This window comes from Kogia breviceps, chromosome 5, assembly GCF_026419965.1.
Source record: "Kogia breviceps isolate mKogBre1 chromosome 5, mKogBre1 haplotype 1, whole genome shotgun sequence".
In the NCBI taxonomy this organism is placed as follows: Eukaryota; Metazoa; Chordata; class Mammalia; order Artiodactyla; family Physeteridae; genus Kogia; species Kogia breviceps.
This window is the reverse complement of record NC_081314.1, coordinates 74,736,004-74,761,144: the sequence shown is the minus strand read 5'-3', so window position 1 is coordinate 74,761,144 and position 25,141 is coordinate 74,736,004. Positions and strand designations below refer to the sequence as shown.

The following is a 25,141-nucleotide window of genomic DNA, read 5'->3' as shown; positions in this document are numbered from 1 at the left end:
TGGTAGCCTCACATTTAGGAATATGATGAATATATATTTGTTTGGAATCAGGTCACATATTTCCATGTAAAAACACCCCAAATAATGCCTGGGTTCATCGGTGCCATTTTAACTCAGTCATCAGCTGAGCCCTAATACTTGTCTTCTTAGCGTGGGTTGGGGGTAGGAGTCCATGTAGTAGGAAGGAAGAGCACTTTTGAAACCGGCACCTCATTTCCTTGGCCCGGCCTCTGGAGGCCTCCCTGTCTCTGACTTCTGTCCTCGGGGCCTTCAGCACAAATCACAGTCCACTGAATCAAAGCTCCCATCGCAGCCAGGCAGGTGGTCTCCACTGTGGTGAGAATGTCTCACTTCGATTGAACACATTTATACTAAGGAGTAAATGGTAATTAGCACCTTAACTTCCCAGAAGCAATTTCCATTTTCTCTTTTTAATTGTGAAAATGAACCTAATGGGTAGAATTTCAGGCAAGAGGAGAGGGAAAAGACAGAAAATCCAGGCCTGAAAATCTGTCTCCAGGTTCAATTCTCCCTAGATTTCCCAGCTCCTTTCATTTCTGGACCCCTAGTATTTGAAAGCTTTAGTCCCTTTGCCATCTCCCTGGAGCTGTGAGAAGGAGCTTAAGAAAAGGGGGAAACGAGATGTGGCGAGTCGTTCCCACTGACCTGTGTGAGATGTTTGTAAGTCAACTGTCTTCTTCATATATATATATATATATATATGACATTGCTTGGCATGCAGGGATCCCAATTCCCTGACCAGGGATCGGACCTGTGCCCCCCTGCCTGCAGTGGAAGAGCAGAGTCCTAACCACCGGGCCGCCAGGGAATTCCCAAGTTAACTGTCTTCTGAATCAGACACCTGGGTTCAAAGGTCAGATCCACAGACTATGTAACTTTGGATAATTATTTAACCTCAGAATCTCCCTTTCTTCACACCACTCAGGGGCAACATAAAGGTGAACAGTAATACATTAAAAATCCTTGGCTCAAAGTAGATGCTCAATAAATGGGCTATGTTATTGAGGCCAGGAGGGGTTGGATGATGGCATTAGCGATATCTGGAAGACAGCAGCATCAAGAAGAATTTTCATATCAGTGACATGGACATTGTTATTTCAAGGAGGCATAATGTCAGACTCTTCTGTGTGTGTGTGTGTTTGAAATAGATTTCTGGGAATGGAAAACAGGTGGTGAGGCTGCAATGTAGGTACCCCAGGGGTGGTACCTCCACATGTGTGCAGGTGAAGCCAGCTGAGCTGCTCCCGCAGGGAGGGGGATGGGCCTTTGCAGTGAGAGCCCAGGGGGAGGGGGTGTGCGGGGGGGGGGCAGGATGCTGGGGAAGCTTTCAGACACTGGCTGAACAGTCACCAAGGCATGCGTGCTTTCATCTGCAATCACTTGTTGTCTGTCTGAGGCGAGAATCAATACCAGAAGGAGAAGGTGACGAATCATTCATTGCCCAGAGGCTGGCTGTAGATCCAGCGCCCATTGTTTTCTTTCTAACCGCTTTAAAGAAACTTCCCCTCACGTCCTTCCCCTGAAACATGGAGCCTCACCACTGGACACGGAGACGTCCTTGGAAAGATCTGAAACGACCTTTTGTATTGTTAGGCATTATTCTCTCCGGGGGAATTAAAGATAGATGTATTCTGTCCCATTCTGCTTCAGTTATATCAGCACTCATCATATTTCGCTTTCTTTTTTCGCATCTGTTCCTTACTAATGAAGTTTAGAGAAACAACCCATCCGAAAGGTCTGTATTTGCCTCTGCGTGTATCTGTGGGGCATGTGCTTTATACCCATTACACCCATTTGCTTGCTCTAAACTCACTCTTAAAACATCTCCCCCTCCTTCCCTCAGCTCAGAAACACACTTTTCAGCCAGGAAGAACATTAAAAAACATCTTGTCCAACCAGCTCTCTTGGTGGTGAGGAGCCGGCCTCTCTTAGGGAGCACAGGACTGGGCCCGGGGGATCCCGCTCTCGGGTTCTGAGCTAGTTCGGAACCACCTTCTCCCTAAGGCATTAGCTGGAGGGTCTGCCCTCCAGGCTCCTGCACCTCTGCCAGCCCCCAACCTGCCTTCCAATGTCTGGAAAGGGGTAGAGAGAGTCAAATGAGCGAGTAAAGTGGGCATAAAGTGAAGTCTTTTTAGAGCTCTGGAATGATTAGAGCAGGGAATTTGGGGGACCCCCCCCTAATCCCACAACAGCATTTGTATAGAGTAGATCTTTTGTAAGTAACTGATTTATTTTTCTGAAGGCCAGCCTCAGGCAGAATTGGGAAATAACCAGCTTGATAGGATGCAGTGATTTTCAACCCTTTTTATGCCTCCCTTTTAAAACTGTAGGACTCTTACTTCAGATAGAAGCATCAGAGGAAGCCCAATATGTAAAACAGATAAAAGTGGTTCTAGCGGGGGCGGGAGGCCCAGGGGCTGCCCATCTGGCTCAGGCACAGTCTCCCTTACCCTTCACACACCCTCACCCTCCACTCGCTACAGGACCTGAGAGGAGCGCTTGGCCCTTGGCACTCAGTTTGGAAGCCACCATAGTAGTGAAAAGCCCACGTGTGGGGCTCGGGCAACCCTGTGTGAGTCACCACAGAAAAACCCTTAGCCACTGAGTCTGACTGTTTTCTTGTAAATTGAGGGTAGAATGTCAGACTGAAAGATTTTGCATATAAGTAGTGCGATAACATATAATATCCTTGGTTCGTAGCACTCAGGAAACAACAGGGCTTGTGGGGAAAACAGGGTTAGGAGCAGATCACTCCAAACCTATTTGACCTTGTAACCAGGAAATTAACAAAAGCAGTAGTAGTACTGAACAAAAAAAGACAGAATACTCTAATACAGGAGTTTACCGTTGAAAAAAGGTTGAAAGTGGCTTTATGAAAAGGGTTTTAGGGAGAAAAAAAGGGGGTAAAGTTGTTGAATTGTGGAGACAAAGATGAAGTGCACTAAAATCATACAGAAGCATTTCTATGACAGATCACATGCCAATTTGAGTCTCAAAGAATTTGAGCGTCATTCGTTCTGTGGGTTGATGCATTCTGCTGTGTTTGAGCATGTTTTGTTCGATGGCTATTCCTTGCTTGTACAAAATATTAACATTCTTGGAAAATTTCGTATGAACTAACACTACTTTTATTGTGCTGACATAATTTCGCTATTTGCTGTCCAAACTAGTTCATATTATAAGGACACATTCTGTATCAGGATGGACTGTTTCTAGATCTCAGTAGCCTAACCCCCAGGACTCAGGGGGACAGGGGTGAGTCCACAAAAAACTTATCTTGTGTGAGACTTGGGAATGAATTCAGATAGTTGTAATACAAGTCACCTCATAAATCTCATAAAATATCAGGTTAATCAAAAAGATTGTACAAAGAAAGAAAGGAAGTAACATGTGTGGACATGGGGGGTTAGGAGGCAGAAGCTTTTAGATGGAGTTGGCCGGATTTCAACAGGCAAGGATGGAGGGTCAAAAGGAGAGAATGAGAAAAGGCTTGGGAGCTGGAAAGCAAGGACATAGTTAGGAGACCAGTAGAGTTTGGGGGATCTACTTTGGGCCTGGAGCCACTGAGGAAGATAAGGGAGCAGTAAGACCCATGTTGAAATGGAAGTTGGCCTCAGAATGTGGGAGGCCCTTTTTAAAAAAATTAAGTAATTATTTTTATCAATATTTTTTGGCTGTGCCTCGTGTCATGTGGGATGTTAGTTCCCTGACCAGGGATCGAACCTGTGCCCCCCGCAGTGGAAGCACCAAGTGTTAACCACTGGACTGCCAGGGAAGTCCTCTGGGAGGCCTTGGCTACAGGGATGGTGGCCACCCTATAGGATTTGGAGCAGGTGAGTGATGTGATCAGATCCGACCTTGAAGGAGCTCTTTTTGGCAGCTTATGCTGGGTGGTGGTGAAGGGGAGTGGAGTCCAATTAAGAGGGTTTGCAGGGCTTCCCTGGTGGCACAGTGGTTGAGAATCCGCCTGCCGATGCAGGGGACATGGGTTGTGCCCCGGTCTGGGAAGATCCCACGTTGTGCGGAGCGGCTGGGCCCATGAGCTATGGCCGCTGAGCCTGTGCGTCCGGAGCCTGTGCTCCGCAACGGGAGAGGCCACAACAGTGAGAGGCCCGTGTACCATTAAAAGAGGGGTTGCAGTTGTCCTGTGAGAGACATGAGGGCTTAAGCTCAACTGTGACAATGACATACAGTGGCAATAGGATGTATGCGGAGGGCATGACACGGCAGGCATTTTAGAGACAGAATCTCAAGCATTTGTCAACTGAATGGATGGTGTAGGGCTCTGGTGATCTAATGATGACAAATGTAGTTTCAGTAATGATAGCCAATACGGAGCTTGGTTTTGGAATGTTTTAGAGCTCAGGCTGAGGGCTGGCAAGGCTATGGCACACCTGGGTTCTGGGACTGGTCTGGACTGAAGTGTGGGCCAAGGTTGTGGCCCTTAGGTTACTGCTGGGTGATCCATGCAGACAGAATAGAAGAACTTGCCCTCAGCTCTGGGAGGGGTGATGGTGTTCCCTAGATTGAGACCTGCCCGAGCCCCAATCACTGCTCATGTTCTGATCCTAGGACCATAGCATTTTTACATTTGAAAGACTTGAGGGATCACCTTATCTCTAAGCCTCTTGCTGGATGGAAAACTATGACCCATAAGGGTTAAGTGTGTGTCCAGGGTAAGTCAGGGGCAGAACCAAACTAGAGCCCAGGACTGTCACTTTCCAGTCTTTTAAGGAAATCTTTTAAGTAATGGCTATGTATTAGAGTTCTCCAAAGAAACAGAACCAGCCGGATATAAAAGGAGATTTATTATGAAGAATCGACTCATGCAATTATGGAGGCTGAGAATTCTCACTGTCTGCCGATTGCAAGTTGGAGACCAGGAAAGTTGGTGCTGTAATTCAGTCTGAGTCTGAAGGCCTGGAACGAGGGGAGCCAATGGTGTAAATCCCAGTCTGAGGATGAGAGGAGACGAGATGAGATGTGCCAGCTCAAGCAGTGAGGAAGGAAAAAGAGGGTGAATCCTTCCTTCCTGCACCTTTTTGTTCTGTTCAGGCCCTTGACAGATCAGATGATGCCCACCCACATTGGGGAGGGCCATCTACCTTACTGAGTCTACCAGTTCAAATGCTAATCTCATCTGGAAACACCCTGCAGACACACCCCCAGATTTGGGCATCCCCCTGATGTAGTCAAGTTGGCATCTCAGATGAACTCTCATAGGCTGTTAGAATTGTTGATCCGTTACTTTGTTCCTCCAGAGTAGTTTCTAATTTTCCAAAGTTTTAATTTACCCATTTCTTCTTTTGACCCTCATTTGATCTCATCAGTAGAGAGACATTGTTCCTCTTTCCAGGTAAGCAAATTGGGCATGACAAGTAATGAACCTTCCTCACCATACAGTGAATTAATGGAAGATCAGGATTTAGAGCCTAGATTCCTTAAACTGATTCCATTTTCTTTCCTGTAGTTGGATTGTAAATTTTGTGACGGTGCTAAACCAGTTCTAAAAGAGTCCAGGACCAGCATCAGCATCAGCATAAACCGGGAACTTGTTAGAAATGCACATTCCCAGGTCTTCCACCAGAACCATGGAATCAGAAACTCTGGTGGCCGAGGCCCAACAATCTGTGTTTTAATAGTTTCTCCAGGTGATTATTCTGCATGCTCATTAGAGAACCACTGTAGTTACAAGACAGAATCTATTCAGTATCAAGGATTTCACTACATTTTGTTCATATAACAAATTCACAGAGAACAAAAAAGATGGTATTAAGCTAAAACTGACCATAAAAATCAGTACATCTGTCTTTTCCTGTTCCTATCGTTTCCCTCTCTGCATCACTCCTACCAACCAGTTACTTTGTGCTGACTTTTCATTAAAAATGCTTTTCTGTCCCCTACAAAGCTGGCAGGGTTGTCATGAGCTTTAATTCATTCAACCCACATTGCTTGACAAACGTGGGGAAACTAAAATCAAAAGAAAAAAACAAGAAGGGAGGGAGGGAGGGAGGGAGATGGTTGAACAGATAGGCAAATACTAGAACATTTCCTTTAAAAAAAAAAAAAAATCAGATGCCCAAACAGCAAGGTAAAAGCCAGTAATATTAATTGACCCAGAGAAGTGTGAACAGAATGCTATTTTAGAAAGAAAATTACAATTTCTCAGCATCTGCAAAGTTCCGGAAATTGTATTGGGAGCTTTATGTAAGTGTTTCAGGCAAGTCTCATAATAGCCTTGTGAAAGAGGTAGTATTATCCTCATTTTTTTTTTTTAAATGGGGAAACTAAAGTTTCAAAAAGTTCAGTACACTAACCCAAATGTCACAAAGGTAATAAATCATGAAGCTAGGGTTCATCTTCAAGCTTTTCTATATCCTAAAATTATGATCTCTCCATCACATCATCCACATTATCTCTTAGGGTATCTTCCTTTTCCATATGCCTTCTTTACCTTAAAGCTGTGGAAATTTATCAGTGAATGTATGACATCCATCCCACTATTTCAAAAGAATTGCTGCAAGCAGCACGCGGACACCGGGGATTCACTGGTAAGAAACACTGTATCTGAAACCCAAATCCATTTCGGACTCACTTAAAAGCATATCAGTAAAATCAGGTATGAATTTTTAAAATTTATATCCAACCTTCAGGCTTTTCTCCAGTCCTTTGGCTTGGAGCCTGTCCGAAACCTTAAAGAAAAAGGAAGGCACGACCTCTAGTGGAAACATGGAAAATGTCCTATGGTTTTGCTCGAGGGTTTCTCCCCAAACCACCCTTTCCCCCTTTTAAAATGAATTCATGGAATTTTTCATCTGAAAGGTACTCTCATGACAAGACTTGGGTCAGTGCACAAATGTCATTTTCGTAACGACCTTAAAATGAGATTTCTACATCTCACAGTCACGTCACACTTGGGTTTGAGTCCTTTAATGACCTCTCTCAAGCTGGCACTACTTTTTAAAAGAATGCTTGTCATTTAGTCTTTTTCCCGCTTCACTAGAAAACCTAATCTCACTGGATTTTTGGAAGGGACACAGTATGCATATGGGTGTCTGTATTAAATCCACCGTGTCTAAATTCACCTCCCGGGCAGTTGACAGCTTTGGAGATTGTACACTTCTGTCTAAATGGTGTGATCTTTGATTTCAAGGACTGAGATGTGGTCGTGCCCATGGCCACAGGTGCATGGCTGGGCTGCCGAGTCATACGCCCTGACCCACATACATGCTCCCAAGCGAGGGTGGTGCTTGGGCAAAGTACCCTTAAGGATTTCGGTTGATTCCACAGTTGCTTTGTCCAAGCTTCAGATGGAACAGAAGACAAAAATCAGCCACTGTCTGATGGTTAGAGGGGTTGAAAAATAATTGGCAGGAATCTAACAAAAATATCTTTTTCATTCAAAGCAAACTGAATAACTTGGAGGTTGGAGATGTAAATGAGTTCCCCAGGTATGAGGCATGAGAGAAGTCTTGTCTTTCCTGAATCTCAGTTACTGGCATGTTTCCAAAAGTGCCACCAAAGTTGTATCTCTCCTTATTTGAAGGGTGGTTAATCTCAGCTTTTGAAGATTTTAGAGTGTCACTGGTCCAGTGAACCCCTTCCTCTAACCGGACAGCTCTGCCTTTTCTTGAGTCCATGTAATAAAACTTCCTGCTTTGAAATTGACGGAGGGAACAGGCAGTCTCCCATTTTTAAAAGCATTTAAAGATTTGCTAGTTTAAAACACATATCTCCTTAGAGATTATGCTTCAGTCCTTCTGGGGGGTGGGATGGGGGGGACCCATATTTTCCCCCCATTTGTTTAGTGACCCCGGCATGGAGTGGAGAGAGCCCTGACTGAGGGTCAGGACTTTGCGTTTGCTTCTCAGTACCTGTGCCAGGTGCTGTGCTGGGTCACTCTTGCCCTTTGGGCCTTAGCAACATGTTCTGTCCCATGACAGTTGGAGTACAGAACTTTGGAATTCATTTCTGGCCCCAATAATCTATGATTCATTCCCATTCTTCGTGCAGGGTACACACAAGTTCAGCTTCATCCCCTGGAGTCCAAGAGTTACCGAATTGGCAACTGATTCAAACAACATCCTTCAACAGTATAAAGCTAAAAAAAAAAAAAAGTCCAAACCCTTTTATATCTTTCTTAGCCACCATTTTAGTTTACAATCTCTGGCTAGAATATCGAATTTCCCTTTTCACCCTCATACCACTGACTCTTGCTCTAGTTTTTGATGGTTGGAGGAAAAGTAGGTGAAAGATGCCATTTTCAAAGTATCACTTGTGCTTGTCAGCATGAAGAGACTCCCTTTTTGACTTTCTCTTTGACTTTTTTTTTTTTTTTTAATTGTGCCAGCCTGGATTTAAAAACACTGCAACAATTTGACCCTCTTTCAAGTGATCCAGTCATGGTTTTCAACTGCAAATTTCAACCTCCTTCACAGGGCTTTTTGACTAGTTTTTTAAGTCTGACTTCTTTTGATGTGAACATTTTCAAGCTCAAACAATAAAGTATGGTTTCATCCAGTCATTGAAAGTAATTATCAGGTAGACAATTGTGGCCCAGAAGTAGATTCTGCTCTCTATTAGTGTGTCAGGCTGTCAGTACTTTTTTCCAGGTCTGTTTTCCTTGGAAATATTTATTTGATCCCCTCATCCTTCCTTAAATTTTATGTACGGGTGTAATTGTACTAATCTGATCTTTTGTATGGAATGTTCCAGCTTTCCACAGTGGAAAAACTTTTAAGACTTGTTAACTGAGATGTTATTTTTTTGAAGTAGCAGATTTTTAGGATGTTACTACTTTGTTGTTTGGAAACTTGATTGAGGGTATTAGTACAATGAAATAACATTTTTTTTCCCAAGTTAAATGAAGATAAAGACAATATAGACAAGGGGGTCATCGCTAATAATAGGTGTTATAACAATATGTGGAAAATTAATTACTAATTTTAGGTATCTCATTATTTGAAACTTAAAGACAAATTATTTTCTAGGAGTGATGTGTGTTTGTTTAGCAGGTGTAGTTAAGGAAAGAGGGGCATTTTGTCAGTAACCCAGTCAGTCTAGGCGTAACTCAGACCTCTAGGTTGATCATCCATAGATTGCCTCTGGCAGAGCAAGCTTTACATTTTCAGCCCTTTCTTTCTCCTCTGCTCACTCTGTAAGAAACAAATTGATAACCTGGTAAAGAACCCAAATAACACCCCCTTCCTTCTTTCAAAATAATTGTATGTGATCAGACTAGTTTTTAATCTTGTTCAGGCCAAAGAACTCTGGATATTTTGCACTCTTATCTTGGCTAGTCACTTAGCTGTCAAGAGCCAGCTTCCATGCCTGTACAATGAGAACTCTAGTGTTCTTCACAGCATTATTGCTGGGAACAAATGAGAAAAGGATCTGGGAACTGCAAAGCATCTTACAAAGTAAGGCAGTGTTTATTTGGATTATTTATTGATTGAAGCCTAGTTTAAAAAAATCAATTCCATCCTGGCTCCTGAAATCTTTGAGTGTGTTATTTGTAGTCAGAATGAAACAGTTTTGCAGAAAGAGCGGTGCCTTAAACCTCATACCATCAAAAACTGTTTACTCTGCCTTCTCTCTCCCTTATTCCTGGCACCTGAAGCTTTATTCATGGTTTTCTTGTTTTGTTTTCATCTCAGCTGCAACCGATGAGAGCTGAAACTGTACTTTGCAGCAAGGTCTTCAATATACTCTTAAGAATCGTTTGCCAACCATGTTGTCTGCCCAGACAAAGCATCTTTCAGCCTGGGCTCCGCCTAGGTGGAGCACATCAGCTCCCAAATAACCAGAGTGCCTCTGGGAGACCAAAAGACAAGGTTTTGAGTCGCTGAGGGCAAATAGGCCCCGGAGTGGTGCTTTAATATAGTCTTATCAAGTCTTAGCCCTTTGCTAAGCCTGTTTCCCTAGAGCTTTCTTTGGAGGATTTTATGACTTTGGTTCCAAAAACTCTTAGTAAATGAATGGAGTGTGGACGCCACCTCCTGGCAGTTATTGGGAATTGCTTTATAAGACGGAATCCATTTATTTACCTGGTCTGTTCTCGGACATCAAAGGAAAAATGCACTGTTATAATCTTTTTTAAAAACCAGGTATTAGACTATGATCTTAGCTCACACTGTAATTATATAGTAGCTTTTTAAAAATCTCTGGCTAAGGCTGTTGGCTGCAAATTGGTGCTTTGGAAAATGTCCTAGAGTTAAATTATTCTCATAGGACAAGAGGAGATGCCTTTAGGTAGTTACCATGTAGTTTATAGTCAGCTTATTAACAGGCTCCTAGTTTCTCCCTTCCATCTCTTCTGAGTATGTAATAAGGGTCCCTTAGGTTGCAGATATAGTGGCTCTGGGGTCTCTCATCATGCCAGGAAATAACAGTGTCAGACTGACGGTGTCAATCCAAGTATATCACTCTGAAAATGTTCACCCTTGAAGATTCCAGTAAACTCTTGATGTGGTAGCTCACTTGGGAGGTGATTGTGAGAAGCACAAGGGAGGGAGTAGAGCAGTTGAGACGGAGAAGGGAGAAAAGCCAATTAAGGGACTGTTCATGAGCAGATTCATCTTGTGGGACCCTCTGGGAAGTTGTGTAGAGCTCAGAATTGTCCCACCATAGTCTGGGGAAGCGGGGCACTTGTCTGCTGATTCCTGCCTTCCCCTGCTGTTGGATTAAAGTAAGTTCTCCTGCATGAACTCCCCTGCACTTCCCAGTGGTGCCAGAGCAGAGATGACCCTCGGGCCAAGGAGCAGAATCACTGGCCTTAAAGACGGAAGTTGCCATCTCACAGGAAACCGCCTACCGTGGCTGCAGGTGCAGGGCATCAACAGCCTGTCCTACACATACACACCCATATATTCACACATATTAGGAAAAAGGTAAAATCAGTGAAGTCAATAGTAATAATAATTAATCATTTAAAATCTTCTTTAGGTATGAAAATGGTGGTTACAGTTTTAAAAGGTTTTGTCGTTAGACAAATATTTTGAAGTGTTTTATGGGTGAAATGGTATAATAGCTGGGCTTTGCTTTAAAGAACTACAGCCAAAAATGTGTGAATAAATGAAACAAGAATGGCAAGCATAATTGTTGAAACTGAGTAGTGGGTACATGATGATTCATTATACTATTATCTCTACATTTCTGTATGTTTGAACATTACCAAAGTAAACTAATTTTAAGGCAGGACTTTTACTAGCCAGTGAAGTTTTAAAACCTTTAGCTGGGTCTTTATATAAATTGCAACCATCTTTGAGCTAATGTAGCAACTCTGAGCATGTCATGTAGACCACAGCTACACTACTCTACACTGTGGAGTCCCTTTTTAATCAACAGTGACATAGTTTCTCAGGCTGCTGAGTCACAACGGGCATATCTCTTATTGAGACTCAGGATTCAGGATTACAGTTAGGTTGTTTATGTTTGATTTGGGTTTGGATTGCTTTTTTTTTTAGAGAAGGCACAGAATTCGTCATGTTTCTTTCCCCGTGGCTCAGTGTGCCTGAGCTGAGTTTTGCACAGAGGAAAAAAGTGACGGTGGTAGATACTGCTGTGTCCACAAATGAAAACGATTTAGAACTCAGTAACAGCTTCTGGCTTTGTGGTTAGTATTTCCCTTGGTAATGATGTTCTCAGCCACTCTCTGTCTGCCCAGTCTAGTAGTAAAAACTTAGGGGATAGGACTTTAAAATTTAGGCTTTGCTGTTGGATTAAAGTAAGCAAATTAAACTATGCATCTGAATGTATAGGAACATTTTCAGAGTTTATCTTGGGGGCCTGAAAGAATTCCAAGGATGCCCTTGGAATTAAAATACTTGTGGAATGCTCTTTCAGAATTGTCTGAGTTAAGTATGCAGCACACACACGTGCATGCACACATGGCTGTGTGTCACAGCACTAGATACTCACTTTTTATTTATTTTATTTTATTTTTTTGCGGTATGCGGGCCTCTCACTGTTGTGGTCTCTCCCGTTGCGGAGCACAGGCTCCGGACACGCAGGCCTAGCAGCCATGGCTCACGGGCTTAGTTGCTCCGCGGCATGTGGGATCTTCCCGGACCAGGGCACGAACCCGTGTCTCCTGCATCGGCAGGTGGATTCTCAACCACTGCGCCACCAGGGAAGCCCGATACTCACTTTTTTTAAAAATAAAAAAGTCATTTATAATCTTGTCTCTCCTATAATCCTTGACCCATTTTGCTTATAATACTTCATTTCCCAGGGATGGCTAAAATGAGCTTTTAATCTGCTTTAAAAATCATTTTACTCCAAAATAGAATTTGTTTTATTTTTGGACAGAGAAATAAGCTTCCACTCTTTGTTACAGCGTTTCATGTGGCAGTTTTCAAGGTCCAAAGATATTAAATTATTTATCCTTTCAGGAGAGCCCAGTTAATGCTGGAAAGCATCACTGGGATAGTGAAAAGAGTATGAAATGAACCTGAATTTTCATCCCATTTCCGTTTTTATGGCCATGAACAATTTATTCGACTGTTATTTATCTTGATTTCCTCATCTGTAAAATGGGGACAGGATGACCTACTTCCAAGTGCCAAGAGGATAGAAGGAAATGACATAGGTGAGACATTCAGCCTGTGCCTTAATGCATAGTAGAGCCAATCAATGTTTGTGCCCTTCTCAGAGAGCCCTTGACATGAGATGTACATACTTTGAAAGTGTGCTTTGTAAAGTCAGTCCTTCTTTTGTTCTGATGTGTGTTATTGCTACTACTGTGATCTCTTCTTTTAAAATAGGTGGAGTTGGTTGGAGGATTGTGATAGCAGCTGTGTTGCAGATTAGAAATGACAGAGTAAAACAGATGAGAGGGAAGAGCAGCCTCCTCCACTGGAACATAATAAATGCTCCCCTGGATTTCTTCCTGCACCTGTTATGGGGCCCACATTGCACTGTCGTCGGTGGCTACAGCAGTCTACGTGGTATCTTCAGCAGGAGGAGGCTTTGGTGTTGGGCAGCCACTTTGAAGGACACCTATACTCAGACTCCATCCCATATTAGTATTTTTAGTCATCACCCCTGCTGAAAATGCTGATTGGTCATTTCTTGGGACAGGAAATGTACTCCCTCCACAGGCAGCCTTGCTAGAAGATTCTACTAGATAGATGAGCCTTTCATTTACCGTTTAGACTGATTTTTTTTTCTCTCTCTCTATACACCTTCTACTTATTGGAATCCTAAAGTCCGTTTCTCCTTTACCAGGGCAACTCATCACATATTTGAAGATGGATCTTATGGTCTTCTTGAATTTTTCATTCTCCAGGCGAAACAATTTGCAGTCCTCCTCATCCTCTTCTATGTTTTGGCTAGGACCTTTATTCACTTCCTTCAGAGTTATTATCTCAGCTTATAATTATATGTTCATTAGTGTGTGCTTATTTGATTAGTGTGGGTGTTGTTCATGCTGCTTATCAAATATTTCTGGCTCTCTGCTTTCCCAGCATGAGGTAGAACTGCAGTTTCTTCCCTGGGGTTGGGTGGGACTAGTTTTGGCCAGTGATGTGTGAATGAAAATGACGTATGTCCTTCCCAGGCCAAGGCATTTAGCTGCCGAAAAGAGATCCCCCAGGGCTTCCTTCTCCTCCAGTAGCGGGCCTGTGAGTTTCTAGATGAGGGGTACTGTAGCCACCTGGGTCCTGGATGAAGGAAAGAAGAGCCCTAGACAGCAACCTCCGATGGTCACGTTGCCTGAATGAAAAATAAGACTTTGTTGTTTGAAGTCACTGAGGTTTTAGGTTTGTTACTCAGCATAATCACATCTCTCCTGATTGATACAAATGTAGCTGGCTTTCTCGCTCCAAATAAGGACCATGCAATGGGGACAGTGTGTTTCTTTTCACTGTTGTGTCTTCAGTATCTGGCATAGTACTGGCTCAGAGGAGGCACTGATACTTATGGGTCACATGCATGAATAAATCAAACCCAAGTTTTGAATCCCACCACCATCCTTGCAATTTCCCAGACTTGGCCTCCTTCATTATTCCTCTTCTAAAATCTAGAGCCTCCCCCCTCACCCATCAAACCCAGCCTTCCAGTTTCAGAGTACTTAAGTAGTTGGCATATACATCCCCAAATGAGAAAGGAATACAAACCAGACTCAGCTGGGTCACAGGCTGAAGGAGGGTACATTTGACTTAATGCTGGACATCTCCATTAGAAGCTTCTTGCTGCTTCTGAAGATCAGGAGAGAGGTAATCTGGTCATCACTGGCATATTTCTGTATCCTTAGGTAGCCTTATGATACCGTATTGGCATCACTCTTACTTTTCACTTGCTACTACTGTTTTTATCTTTCAAGAATGAGCCTTCTAAAATGATCACTCCTTTTGTAAACTAACAACCCATCTTTCATGCCCTGTTGTAGCTGTAGGCGGCTGCTAGGTGGGGCTAATGAGACACTCCTTTGAGTCTTGCCAATAAGTCTTGATTGGCAGAAACCATGAGTTTTTAAATTATCCTAAGAACTAAAAGGAGGAAAAGGGCAAGACTTACTGGATGGGAAAAATAAGTGGGCACATGCCCAGAACCCTCTGTTTATTGACTGCCAAGTGAGTACCAGACCACACACTAAGTAATTTGGTGTGCATTTTCTTGTCTTATCCCCATGGTCACCCAGCAAACTTTTAATTGTTATTCCCCAATGTCATTTAAGGAAACCTAGGCCCACAATGTTTAATTAGGTTGGTCCTGGATGAATCGGACTTGAGTCCGGGTCTAACTCATGTTCATTCTGTTCAAAATAGCTTAGTAAACTTTGCCAAAGCCCACCAATTTTTAGAACTTGAGTTTTAATTTTTAAGAAAGAAAATAATGAAAGATTAGAGAGGCTTTTTTTTTTCCAACCTGACTTTTGGATGATTTTATAGAGATATGCTGATAGTATTTTCTGTTACATTATATGGCAAGTCTCATGATTCCCAATTTGTGATTGATGATGTAGTCAAGTTCACTGAGCCAAATGATGCACCCAACCCACAGTTGCCTTCTAATCCCAAAGTCTGTATTAGCCCCTGCAGTAGTAAAACCTTGACTGCAGGAGCTCATAGACTATTGACTGTGAGAGCATCTTTCATTTACTGACACTCTTTGCCAATTACTGTGCCAAATGCTTTATGTTGTTATCTCATTAAGGAGGAACAATAAGCCATGAGTACAACTCCCTATGATTATAGGTGTAGAAAGTGCTAGGGTAAGAACTCAGATCAAGGTCCTTCACGGGCGTGTATAGGTTGTTCATTTTGCAGGTCACTTGTTCTGAGGGAACACGAAAGGGCTGGAATCCAGCCTGCCTTCTACTGGCCAGGCTGTGCACCATGCTACCCAATGGCAGCCACCAGAGGAGGCATCCCTGGGCTAGCTTCAGTCTGGGTGCGGCTGGAGGAGAGGATGCTCCATTCGTTTCCCTTCATCTAACATGTTTTGTAGGCCTTACACATGCTTAGAGGCTTTAGATAGATTATCAACTCTGTGGAATAAGAGTTGTTTGGCCAAGCCAGTTTTTATAGGTGGTGGAGAAAGGGAAGACTATATGGGGAAAATGAACCAAATATCTACAGTGTGCTTAGACATTTCATGTCAACCCTAGAAGTGCAGTTTTATGGTTTTATTTGTTCATTTTGAATAGATGAAGAAATGGAAGCTCAGAGAGGTTAAATAACTTGTCAGGCTTACTTAAGTAGTAATTGACAAAACCAGGATTCAAACCCAAGCCTGTCTTGCTCTGACTCCAGTGTTCTTGCAGACATTATTAGTGTCAAGATGTGAAAAGATCAAGGAAGACTTCTTTGAGGAGGCATCTTTTTTTTTTTTTTTTTTTTTTTTTTTTTTTGCGGTATGCGGGCCTCTCACTGTTGTGGCCTCTCCCGTTGCGGAGCACAGGCTCCGGACGCGCAGGCCCAGCGGCCGTGGCTCACGGGCTTAGTTGCTCCGCGGCATGTGGGATCTTCCCGGACCAGGGCATGAACCCGTGTCTCCTGCATCGGCAGGCGGATTCTCAACCACTGCGCCACCAGGGAAGCCCTGAGGAGGCATCTTTTGAATCAGTCCTATTACTATATATATTTGGTCAATAGGTTATTACCATATGTGAATTAATCAGGTCTCTAAAAAGTTTAAATAAAATTACCTGCAGTTGTCTCAGAAGTTATGCCAAATAAAACAGACTCTTTGACTTATAAAACATACTATAAAGTTGTTAATACTAATGATCACTCAGCAGATAATTGAAAAGCTAGGAAGCTCCACTGGTGTCTTACTTCTGTATTTCCTGTGTCTTATAGTGTACTTATTTGGCAATATGGGTAGCTTCTGGTAAGACAGATCAGGTGCATTCTTCCTTCTGATAAATGTAGATGATGGGGCATGTTCTGCTGGCGGTCCAAGGTCACACGAAAGCTTTGACCAACAAAAGTGCAAAGCTGGCACTTTGCCTTGAGACCTCTGCTACTTTCCTTCCCAGCCAGTCTACATTCATGTCAAGTCAGGTCATTGTCATAGGGAGAACAGTGTGCATTTGCCACTCTGACCTTCACAACAAATGTGGGAATTAAAGGCAATGCTGTTAATCTGTCCCCAGGGCTGTGTGACCTTGAATGAGTTATTTCTCCTCTCTGAACTCAGTTTTTCACCTATAAAGTGAGGGACTTCATATAGATGATTTCTGGCTGTGAATAAGGAAAATGAAAAAACTTTCCCCAATTTGAAGTCATTAAAAATCTTATAGATTGGTGACTTTTTTGGAAGAAGATGGCCATGCCTACTTTTTAGAATGTTGGTCAGACTATCAAATAAGTTTGACAAAAATATTTGAAACATAGATTATAATATTTTTACAGGAAGGTTTATATTGTTTATTAACAGCTAAGGAGACTGCTACCCTAAGGGAATGTGTCAAAATCACAGAAGGACTTTGCAAAATCATCCCATTTTGTACCCTTCCTACTATTAAGGATCAGTGCCATAAAGGCACTGTTACTAGTGTTTCACATGAGTTGAGGTGAAAAAGGTAATACTTTTTTTATGAAACAATGAATATTATTGAGATATTCAGGTCTTTTTTATCTACATAGAAATCTCTCTTATAGACATAGTCAAAGATATATATATAGAGAAAATGTATTCTGTAGCTTTAATTACAAGATGTAAAAGTTTTCTCTCTTTGATAGATCTTTATCTCTTCAACATAGTTAAGAATTCTTTTTTTTTTTCGGGCTTCCCTGGTGGTGCAGTTGCCGATGCAGGGGACACGGGTTCGTGCCCTGGTCCGGGAAGATCCCACATGCTGCGGAGCGGCTGGGCCCGTGAGCCATGGCCACTGAGCCTGTGTGTCCGGAGCCTGTGCTCCACAACGGGAGAGACCACAAGAGTGAGAGGCCCGCGTACTGCAAAAAAAAAAAAAAACTTTTTTTTTTTTTTTCTTTAAAGGAATCTATATAAGTACTAATTTCACTTATCTATTTACGAATTGAGTTCTCATAGATGTACTTGAGGGAAGCTGTGAAGATGGGAGAAGACAAATGATACTTGTGCTCTGGTGTCAACCAGCTGGCATTATATGGTTTTTTGTTTGTTTGTTTGTTTGTTTTTGCGGTACGTGGGCCTCTCACTGTTGTGGCCTCTCCTGTTGCGGAGCACAGGTTCCTGACACGCAGGCCCAGCGGCCATGGCTCACGGGCCCAGCCACTCCGCGGAATGTGGGATCTTCCCGGACTGGGGCACGAACCCGTGTCCCCTGCATCGGCAGGCGGACTCTCAACCACTGTGCCACCGGGGAAGCCCCATTATATGTTTGAGTGATGGGAATTAGTAATCTGAATTCAACAGAATGTGATAAAGTTTTGTTCACTAGAATACAAGGGAGTCCAGGACAGACTTCAGTTTTTCACTTGATATTCTAAAGGCAGTCAGCAAAGAACTAAGTGGATGATAGAGAACTTATTCCTTAAACTTGGGGCCCCAGTACCTAAAACAGTAGTTTTAAGGTCTTCATAAGTAGATACTACGAAATAAACTGAAATCAAGGAAATCAATTATAGGAAGGGAGGCTGGGAGGCACTTTTGCTTTGTGTTTTTAAGAGCAAACCGTATGCCAGTGCTTCCCTGAAAAGAAGAGACCCACCCAGGGGAATAAGCTACTTCTCCATCTCTCCTTTTCTCTGCTGCTAACAAGCTCAGTGGTGTGTGTTCAACCTTTCTTTTGTTCCCACTCACTGTTTCTGATAATTTACTAATAGCTAAACAGCCAGAGGCACTTGATATCACAAAAATCTCCTGTAATTACACAAAAAACCTTGGATCAGTTCAGAGATGGCACTTGTTGGAACTAATGCCTACAGCCAAAGTGTACAGTAGAATTTTTTTCCCTCTCAGACCCTGCCTGTGTTTTAGTTGCCTGGCAACCCATCTGGGATGATAGCTGATGTCAGCTGATTTTTACTTAAACTTAGCCCAGGAAAGTTTTCAAGGAGGGCCTTTGAGTTTGTGTAGTTCTGGGGAAGGCTCCAATTTGTGCTACCAAATAATCTGTAAAACTGCAGACTGATGGGCTCAGGCAGACTAAATGTAAATGTGGAGGTCTCAGGGGATCAGCTTCCGGGACAGTGTGGCCTTAGGGATTTTGTTTCTAACTCCTAGGAGTTTAGCAAATGAGCTTCAGCTATATTCTCACTACTGCTAAAGTTCTGTCTGCCCTTTTTAAAGGAATAAGAAATGTCCAACAATATCCTAACCCCTGAATATTAGAATTTAGCCAAATACTTTATACAGCTCTTTTGAAAGAAGGGCCAACATTTTAGGTGCATAAGCAGTAATTGGGAGGAAAGAGGAATATTCTAACAAGTGAAAATATGTTAAAACTTCTTCCTTAATCCAGTAGAGGGCAGAAAGGAATTTTAGCTTTTTTCTCACCTGTAATTATCCGAACAAAACTGTGGCAATCCAAGGCAAAGTTCAGTGACATGTTTGTAAACAAGTTATCCCCAGCCCATTACTACACATGTTATTCTGATTGTGTAGACAGGTTCTGGCTAGTGTGCTCAGAGCCAGTTGGATCCTGTCTAGGAGAAAAAGATGTATATAATTTTGAGTTATTTATGCCTAAGAGGGGACAATTATGTAGTGTCCATATAACAATACTACTAATCAATTCAGATCTTATTTACTACTTACACAGCATGTCACGGTTTTCCCCATGTGTGTTTGGGGCGCTCCAGATGCTGGAATGAAACAGTATATGAAATAATGAGAAAATTGTTTCAAGATCAAATGTTTCCTTTTGAAAGTATCTGTACCTCCATGTGAGCCTGTAAAATAGTAAAAGTGATTTTCACCACCTACTCGGGATTCTGACAGTTCCATCTTATCCTTTTAGAGCTACAGCCAAAACTTGTGGTGGTAGTAGCTATTACTTCATAAAGATGAGGTTAATACTGAAACATGATGACAACTGAGAAATGAATCTTTTTCTCGGTGTTACAATTTCCACACTGGTTGCTGTCTGGCTTTAAAAACCACTTTTAAAAGGAAAATAAATTGTTCACTGCTGATTTGTAGTGAAGGCTGCTTGGGTTAGTATGTAGTTTTTTAGATCAGGTTCCCCAGGAAGCAGACCCTGAGATGGAGTGAGGATATTTACAAAGGAGCACCCTTGGGATCTGCACCTGTACAAGGGAGGGGGCGGAAGCAGGGTCAGGCGGAGGTAGAAGTGTGGTGTCCTCAGCAGGCCCCAGTGGGAACCCTGGGTGCCAGGGACTCATCAGATTACCCTGAACTGGGGCACTTCCACACTGATTGGTTACGGGATGTTTACCTCCTATCCTAACCCTAACCACAGCCCACAGTCTTAATTGAGGTGTCTCTTTGCGGTCAGACCATCCTTGAGGGATAAGCATTGACAGCCTCAGCAGCTGAGACAAGAAGTCTTTATTGAAGAGGGATATGGGTGCCACATCACAGCACAGGGAGCGTGAGAAACAGCACCCCCCCAAAAAAAAAATCAGGTACACTGAATTCTCTTTCTGATGAATTGTTGACTCTCTAATGCTGGATAACTTATTGATTGCTTTGAAAAGAAAGTGATCGTTCGCTCTTTGTTGTTTGGAAAATAGGATTTTAAAGAATGAAAACTCACATGTTTATCAAAGAGTGTCAGATTCTGAAATACAGTGGTAGCATTGACACATATACATGGTTTATTTATTTGCATTGGTATTGCCTTATGAATAAAAAACTATGCTGATTAAAAGTAACTACAGTGACTAATGGAATCATAGTTTGTGGTCATTCTTTCCAATCTTTCAGGAAAAATTGTTAAATAAGTCACGGAGTGATGCTGGTAGTTTGTCAGAGAATGAAGCACAGGTAAATCCATAATAAAAAGACAGGAAGCAGGGAAGGTAAATTTGTATGTTGGTCGTGGAACAGTCATTTCCGTCTCGCCTTTATGTATTTCATATTTAAGCCTATTAATTTCATCTGTTTGTTCCTTTGTCATTCAGTCATAGCTTCAATTGTGTGCCTGCTGGGAGCAGACCCCTGTGGCTGCCTCATACATCTTTGAGACATGTTCTCTCAAAGAGCTCATAATATCATCCCTAAAAGTCACATTGGTTCTATCACCACCAGTCTCATTAGAAAAGTATACAATTTGGGAAGATGTTAAGTTTATGGTACAGGAGATAAGTTTTCTAAAATAATGTTTTTTTCCTGAAAGATTTGTTTTCATTGGCAATAAATATTTCAGTTGTTTTTGTGAAGTCAGTCTGAATTTGTTCAGTTTTTAAGAAAATGTCTATTACATACTGAAGTCTAAATACCCATAGTTTATATGTAATTCGTTAAATTGAAAATGGTGTTCCATGAAGAAAGCAGCTCATTTAGCCTCCAACTCAAACATGAGTGCTTTTCTTGAAGACAGAGTTTGTATTTCAGTATGCAGCAGAAGTGCTTTATGGTTACTTCCTATTTTGTCACAGGAAAAGGAGGTTTGAAAGTTGGGATTCAACAAAATTAATCCATTTTTCCATTAAGGATTTTAAGTGAAACTGGATTATTACTAACTTTTAAATGCTAGTGCATGCCAATAAAAAAGAATCAAATGACTGGTTGGTGCCACTATCTTGACTAATGCTAAGGCACCAGCAATTTTGCCCTCCTTTACTTTTGTACCATTAAATGTCAGCTCAAGTGTCAACACAGTGAAAAAGGCAAATAATGTATTAGTATTATGAAAGGAGTCATGACCTCACTGTCCTCTGAAAGTGTCATACTTTCAGTGTCCACAGCCCACATTGAGAATCATCGGAACAGAGGAAAGTTTAAGCATGGGGAGGGTGTGGGGGAGGGAGACAGCTTTGGCAAGAGAGAGAAGAGCCAGGTGTTATATGATGGCAGCAGAGATGGAGAACAGGGAAGGAACAAGAAATGTTGCAGAGGCTATATAGATAAGATTTGGCAGTAGAAAGGCAAGTAAGACTTGAAACTTACTAAGGTTTTTCAGCCTGGGTGACTTAGTGGATGGCAGTGCCATTAACCGAGGTGATGACTGGGGGAAGAGGAGCCCTGGTTTATGATTGAAAATTATACTGCTTTCACCATGAGAAGAAGAATCTGCATAATTCTCCCATTTGGAAAAGGATGGATTCTAGCACCGATGAAAATGAACAATGTACTGTTGGCTGGGTCCGTGCAGCAGCCTAAGATCTGGTTTTGTATTGATAACGAATAGTGGCTCTTAGAAGCTCAGCACATTCTCGATTGATGCATAAGACTCTTGTATCTGTGCTTCCTGTAATAGTGTTTTCTCCTTCTGTTTTTAGGAATGGTGCAAAAGCTGGACCAAAAACTTCCAGTGGCCAATGAGTATCTATTGCTTTCTGGAGGAGTCCGGGAAGGTGTGGTAGACCTGGACTTAGATGAGCTTAATGTCTATGCCCGAGGGACCGACTATGATATGGACTTCACTCTTCTGGTGCCAGCCCTGAAGCTTCATGACCGTAATCAGCCTGTGACGCTGGATATGCGCCATTCAGCCTTGTGCCACTCTTGGCTGAGCCTTCGGCTCTTTGACGAGGGGACGATCAGTAAGTGGAAAGACTGTTGCACCATCGTAGATCACATCAATGGTGCCACCAACTACTTCTTCTCCCCAACCAAAGTGGCTGACTGGTTCTATGACTCCATCAGCATTGTCCTATCAGAGATACAGAAGAAACCCCAGCGAGGGATGCCAAAGGTGGAAAAGGTAGAAAAGAATGGGACCATCATCTCCATCATTCTGGGTGTGGGGAGCAGTCGCATGTTGTATGATATTGTCCCGGTGGTCTCTTTCAAGGGTTGGCCGGCGGTGGCCCAGAGCTGGCTCATGGAGAACCACTTTTGGGATGGGAAGATCACTGAGGAAGAAGTCATCAGTGGGTTTTACCTGGTGCCTGCTTGCTCCTACAAGGGAAAGAAGGACAATGAGTGGCGGCTGTCCTTTGCCAGGAGTGAGGTGCAGTTGAAGAAGTGCATCTCCAGCAGCCTCATGCAGGCCTACCAGGCCTGCAAAGCCATCATCATTAAACTCCTGTCCCGGCCCAAGGCTATCAGCCCCTATCACCTGCGGAGCATGATGCTCTGGGCCTGCGACAGACTTCCTGCCAACTATTTGGCCCAAGAAGACTATGCAGCCCACTTTTTGCTGGGCCTCATTGATGACCTGCAACACTGTCTGGTCAACAAGATGTGTCCCAATTACTTCATCCCGCAGTGCAACATGCTGGAGCCCCTGTCCGAGGAGACGGTCATGCTCCATGCGCGGAAGCTCTCCTCCGTCCGCTCAGACCCGGCGGAGCACTTGCGCACCGCCATCGAGCACGTCAAGGCAGCCAACCGGCTGACACTGGAGCTCCAGAGACGAGGGAGCACCACTAGCATCCCCTCCCCGCAGTCCGACGGAGGGGACCCCAACCAGCCCGATGACCGTCTGGCCAAAAAACTGCAGCAACTAGTGACTGAGAACCCGGGGAAATCGATCTCCGTCTTCATTAACCCTGATGATGTGACAAGGCCCCATTTCAGAATTGATGATAAATTTTTCTGAGCGTTTTTGCTGCCTTTTTTTCCCCTCTGGTTCTAAAACGCTCATAACATGTAGTGTGGTTTGTGATGCCATCTTTCTGTTTTTTACATATCCAGCCTAGATTGGATCTGTTAAGAACACATGTTAAGTTTCCTGGTTCTGCAGGATGGTGCAGGCTCTGAAACAGTATATTACTATTTCATATTCTGCCTCTGATTTTGTTGTTTCTTTTTGTAGTTATTACACATTGTTTTGGTGTTGGTTTTGTTTTTGTATTTTTTAAGGAGAATTTGAGCCATAGATGAAAATGCCCATGAATTCTCTTCCTTTTTTCTGTTTCATACTTTGTGCTTTCATACTTTTGTTCATGGGAGTGGGGAAACAAATCTCTTTCTCATGCTTCAGGATTCTCTTTTTATTTTGTTTTCCTTTTTTTTGTCTTTATTTTTTTTAATGAGCGTTTATCACCACAGATATTTGAAAATCATCTGAACCTGGGAACTACCTGGTACGTTAGTTGGATTTATTTCTTTCGACCAGTGGCCAGGGTATTTTCTCCCTCTCTGCCAAACAATGTAGACTCTGAAAGTGATAATGCTATAAATTGTGTTTGGAGCAACTTCATTGAATGTAATTGTCCTTAAATCAGAACTTTGGGTGGTTTGGAAGGGTGTCTTTGACAACTTTCCAGATAGAATTAAGGTTTCCAAATGGTAGTTTTAGTGTGTGTAATTATTTGAAGCCTTATTTAAATCCTATTAAAGAATATACCATTATAATTGTTATTTGCACTAATGAGAATTTTGCCATTGTCGGAGTTCTAATGCGTGTATTTCAATATAAATTGACATCCACTGTTGAAATGCTATCATTTCTTCATTTAGCCCATTTGTCTTAATCAATAGAATGATTCTTTGTATTTGTTTAGTTCTTTAATTGTGGGGTCCTGTTTTGCCCTCCTTGATATTCCTGGTTCCTGTCTTACTGAGAAATTTTTAAAGCTTTATATCTGCTAAGTGACTTTATCTGAAGCTGGGGAAAGTACATGCTTGATAAAGTAGTTGTCTTTGTATGTACAGTTGATCCTTGAACAACATGGGTTTAAACTGTGTGGGTTCACTTATACACGGATTTTTTCCACTAAATGTGTTAGTTCAATATATGGATTTGGTATCGTGAATAGAAAGTCAACTGTAAAGTTATATATGGATATTCAACCTCACAGGGGTCGGTGCCGCTGACCCCTGCATTATTCATGGGTCAACTATATTTCTTTTGACATTATAGAGGTAAGCTTTTTTGTAAAGTCTCTTTGCTTTTACTGAGAGTTTTGAGGAAAACTGGAAGGAAAAATTAATATCAGTCCCCACATAGAAGATACCATGCCTGTTCAAAAGCAGATTTTTCTATAGAGCAGGAACCAGGAGATAACTGTGGGTGGCAGCCTTGGTGTAGAGGTGTCCTGTCTTCATGAATGAAATTACTTGCCAGGGTTAGGTGCTGCAAGGCATCGATCGGCTCCCTGTTTTGGTATGAACTCATGGCAAACTATAGTGTTTGGGAGGTCAGGGGCCTGCTGATCTCTCAAAGGATGACCGTGATGTCTACTATTGGAAAGGTCAAGCAACATTTTGATTTTGATCTTGAATGTCCAGTCTCACGGGTTGGATTTTGGCCGATTGAAATTAGGCATATACGGTCTTGGTTTTTGCATGGGAATTATTGTAATGCTTATAAATGAAAATGAAATCATTCAACCATCTTAAGTCAAACAAAAATAATAATAATAAAAGAAACATACTGGCCTTGGAATTTTGTTGTTATTTTTTAGTTTGTAATCTGGAAATAATTTTCTTATTAGTAATCCCAACAGTAATTTTCAGTAGATATAGCCCTGGGCTTTCTGTTGTCTTTCAGGCCAGATGTCTATATAGTGAACAATCAGTATTCTTCCCTTTCTCCAATTTTCCTACTAGTATCTACCTATCATCCATCTAATCTGTGTCCTTCTTGGGAAATGACTTCATCCCCAGCTTC

The 25,141-nt window shown here is 42.4% G+C and overlaps 1 protein-coding gene across 2 annotated transcripts in view; it reads left to right on the top strand.

Annotated features, from left to right (window-relative positions):
* MB21D2 (Mab-21 domain containing 2) overlaps positions 1-24,916 on the top strand; it is a 106,049-nt gene extending 81,133 nt beyond the window's left edge. The window contains exons 2-3 of one of the 2 annotated variants that reach the window (XM_067035342.1): positions 21,861-22,285; positions 22,376-24,916. In XM_067035342.1, the coding sequence (XP_066891443.1) occupies positions 21,861-22,285; positions 22,376-23,125 (1,175 nt within the window). In that variant the 3' untranslated portion in view covers positions 23,126-24,916. Of the gene's footprint in view, positions 1-21,860 lie in introns of both variants that reach the window. The other variant, XM_059064023.2, reaches the window with a different exon arrangement.
* The last annotated feature ends 225 nt before the right edge of the window (positions 24,917-25,141 follow it).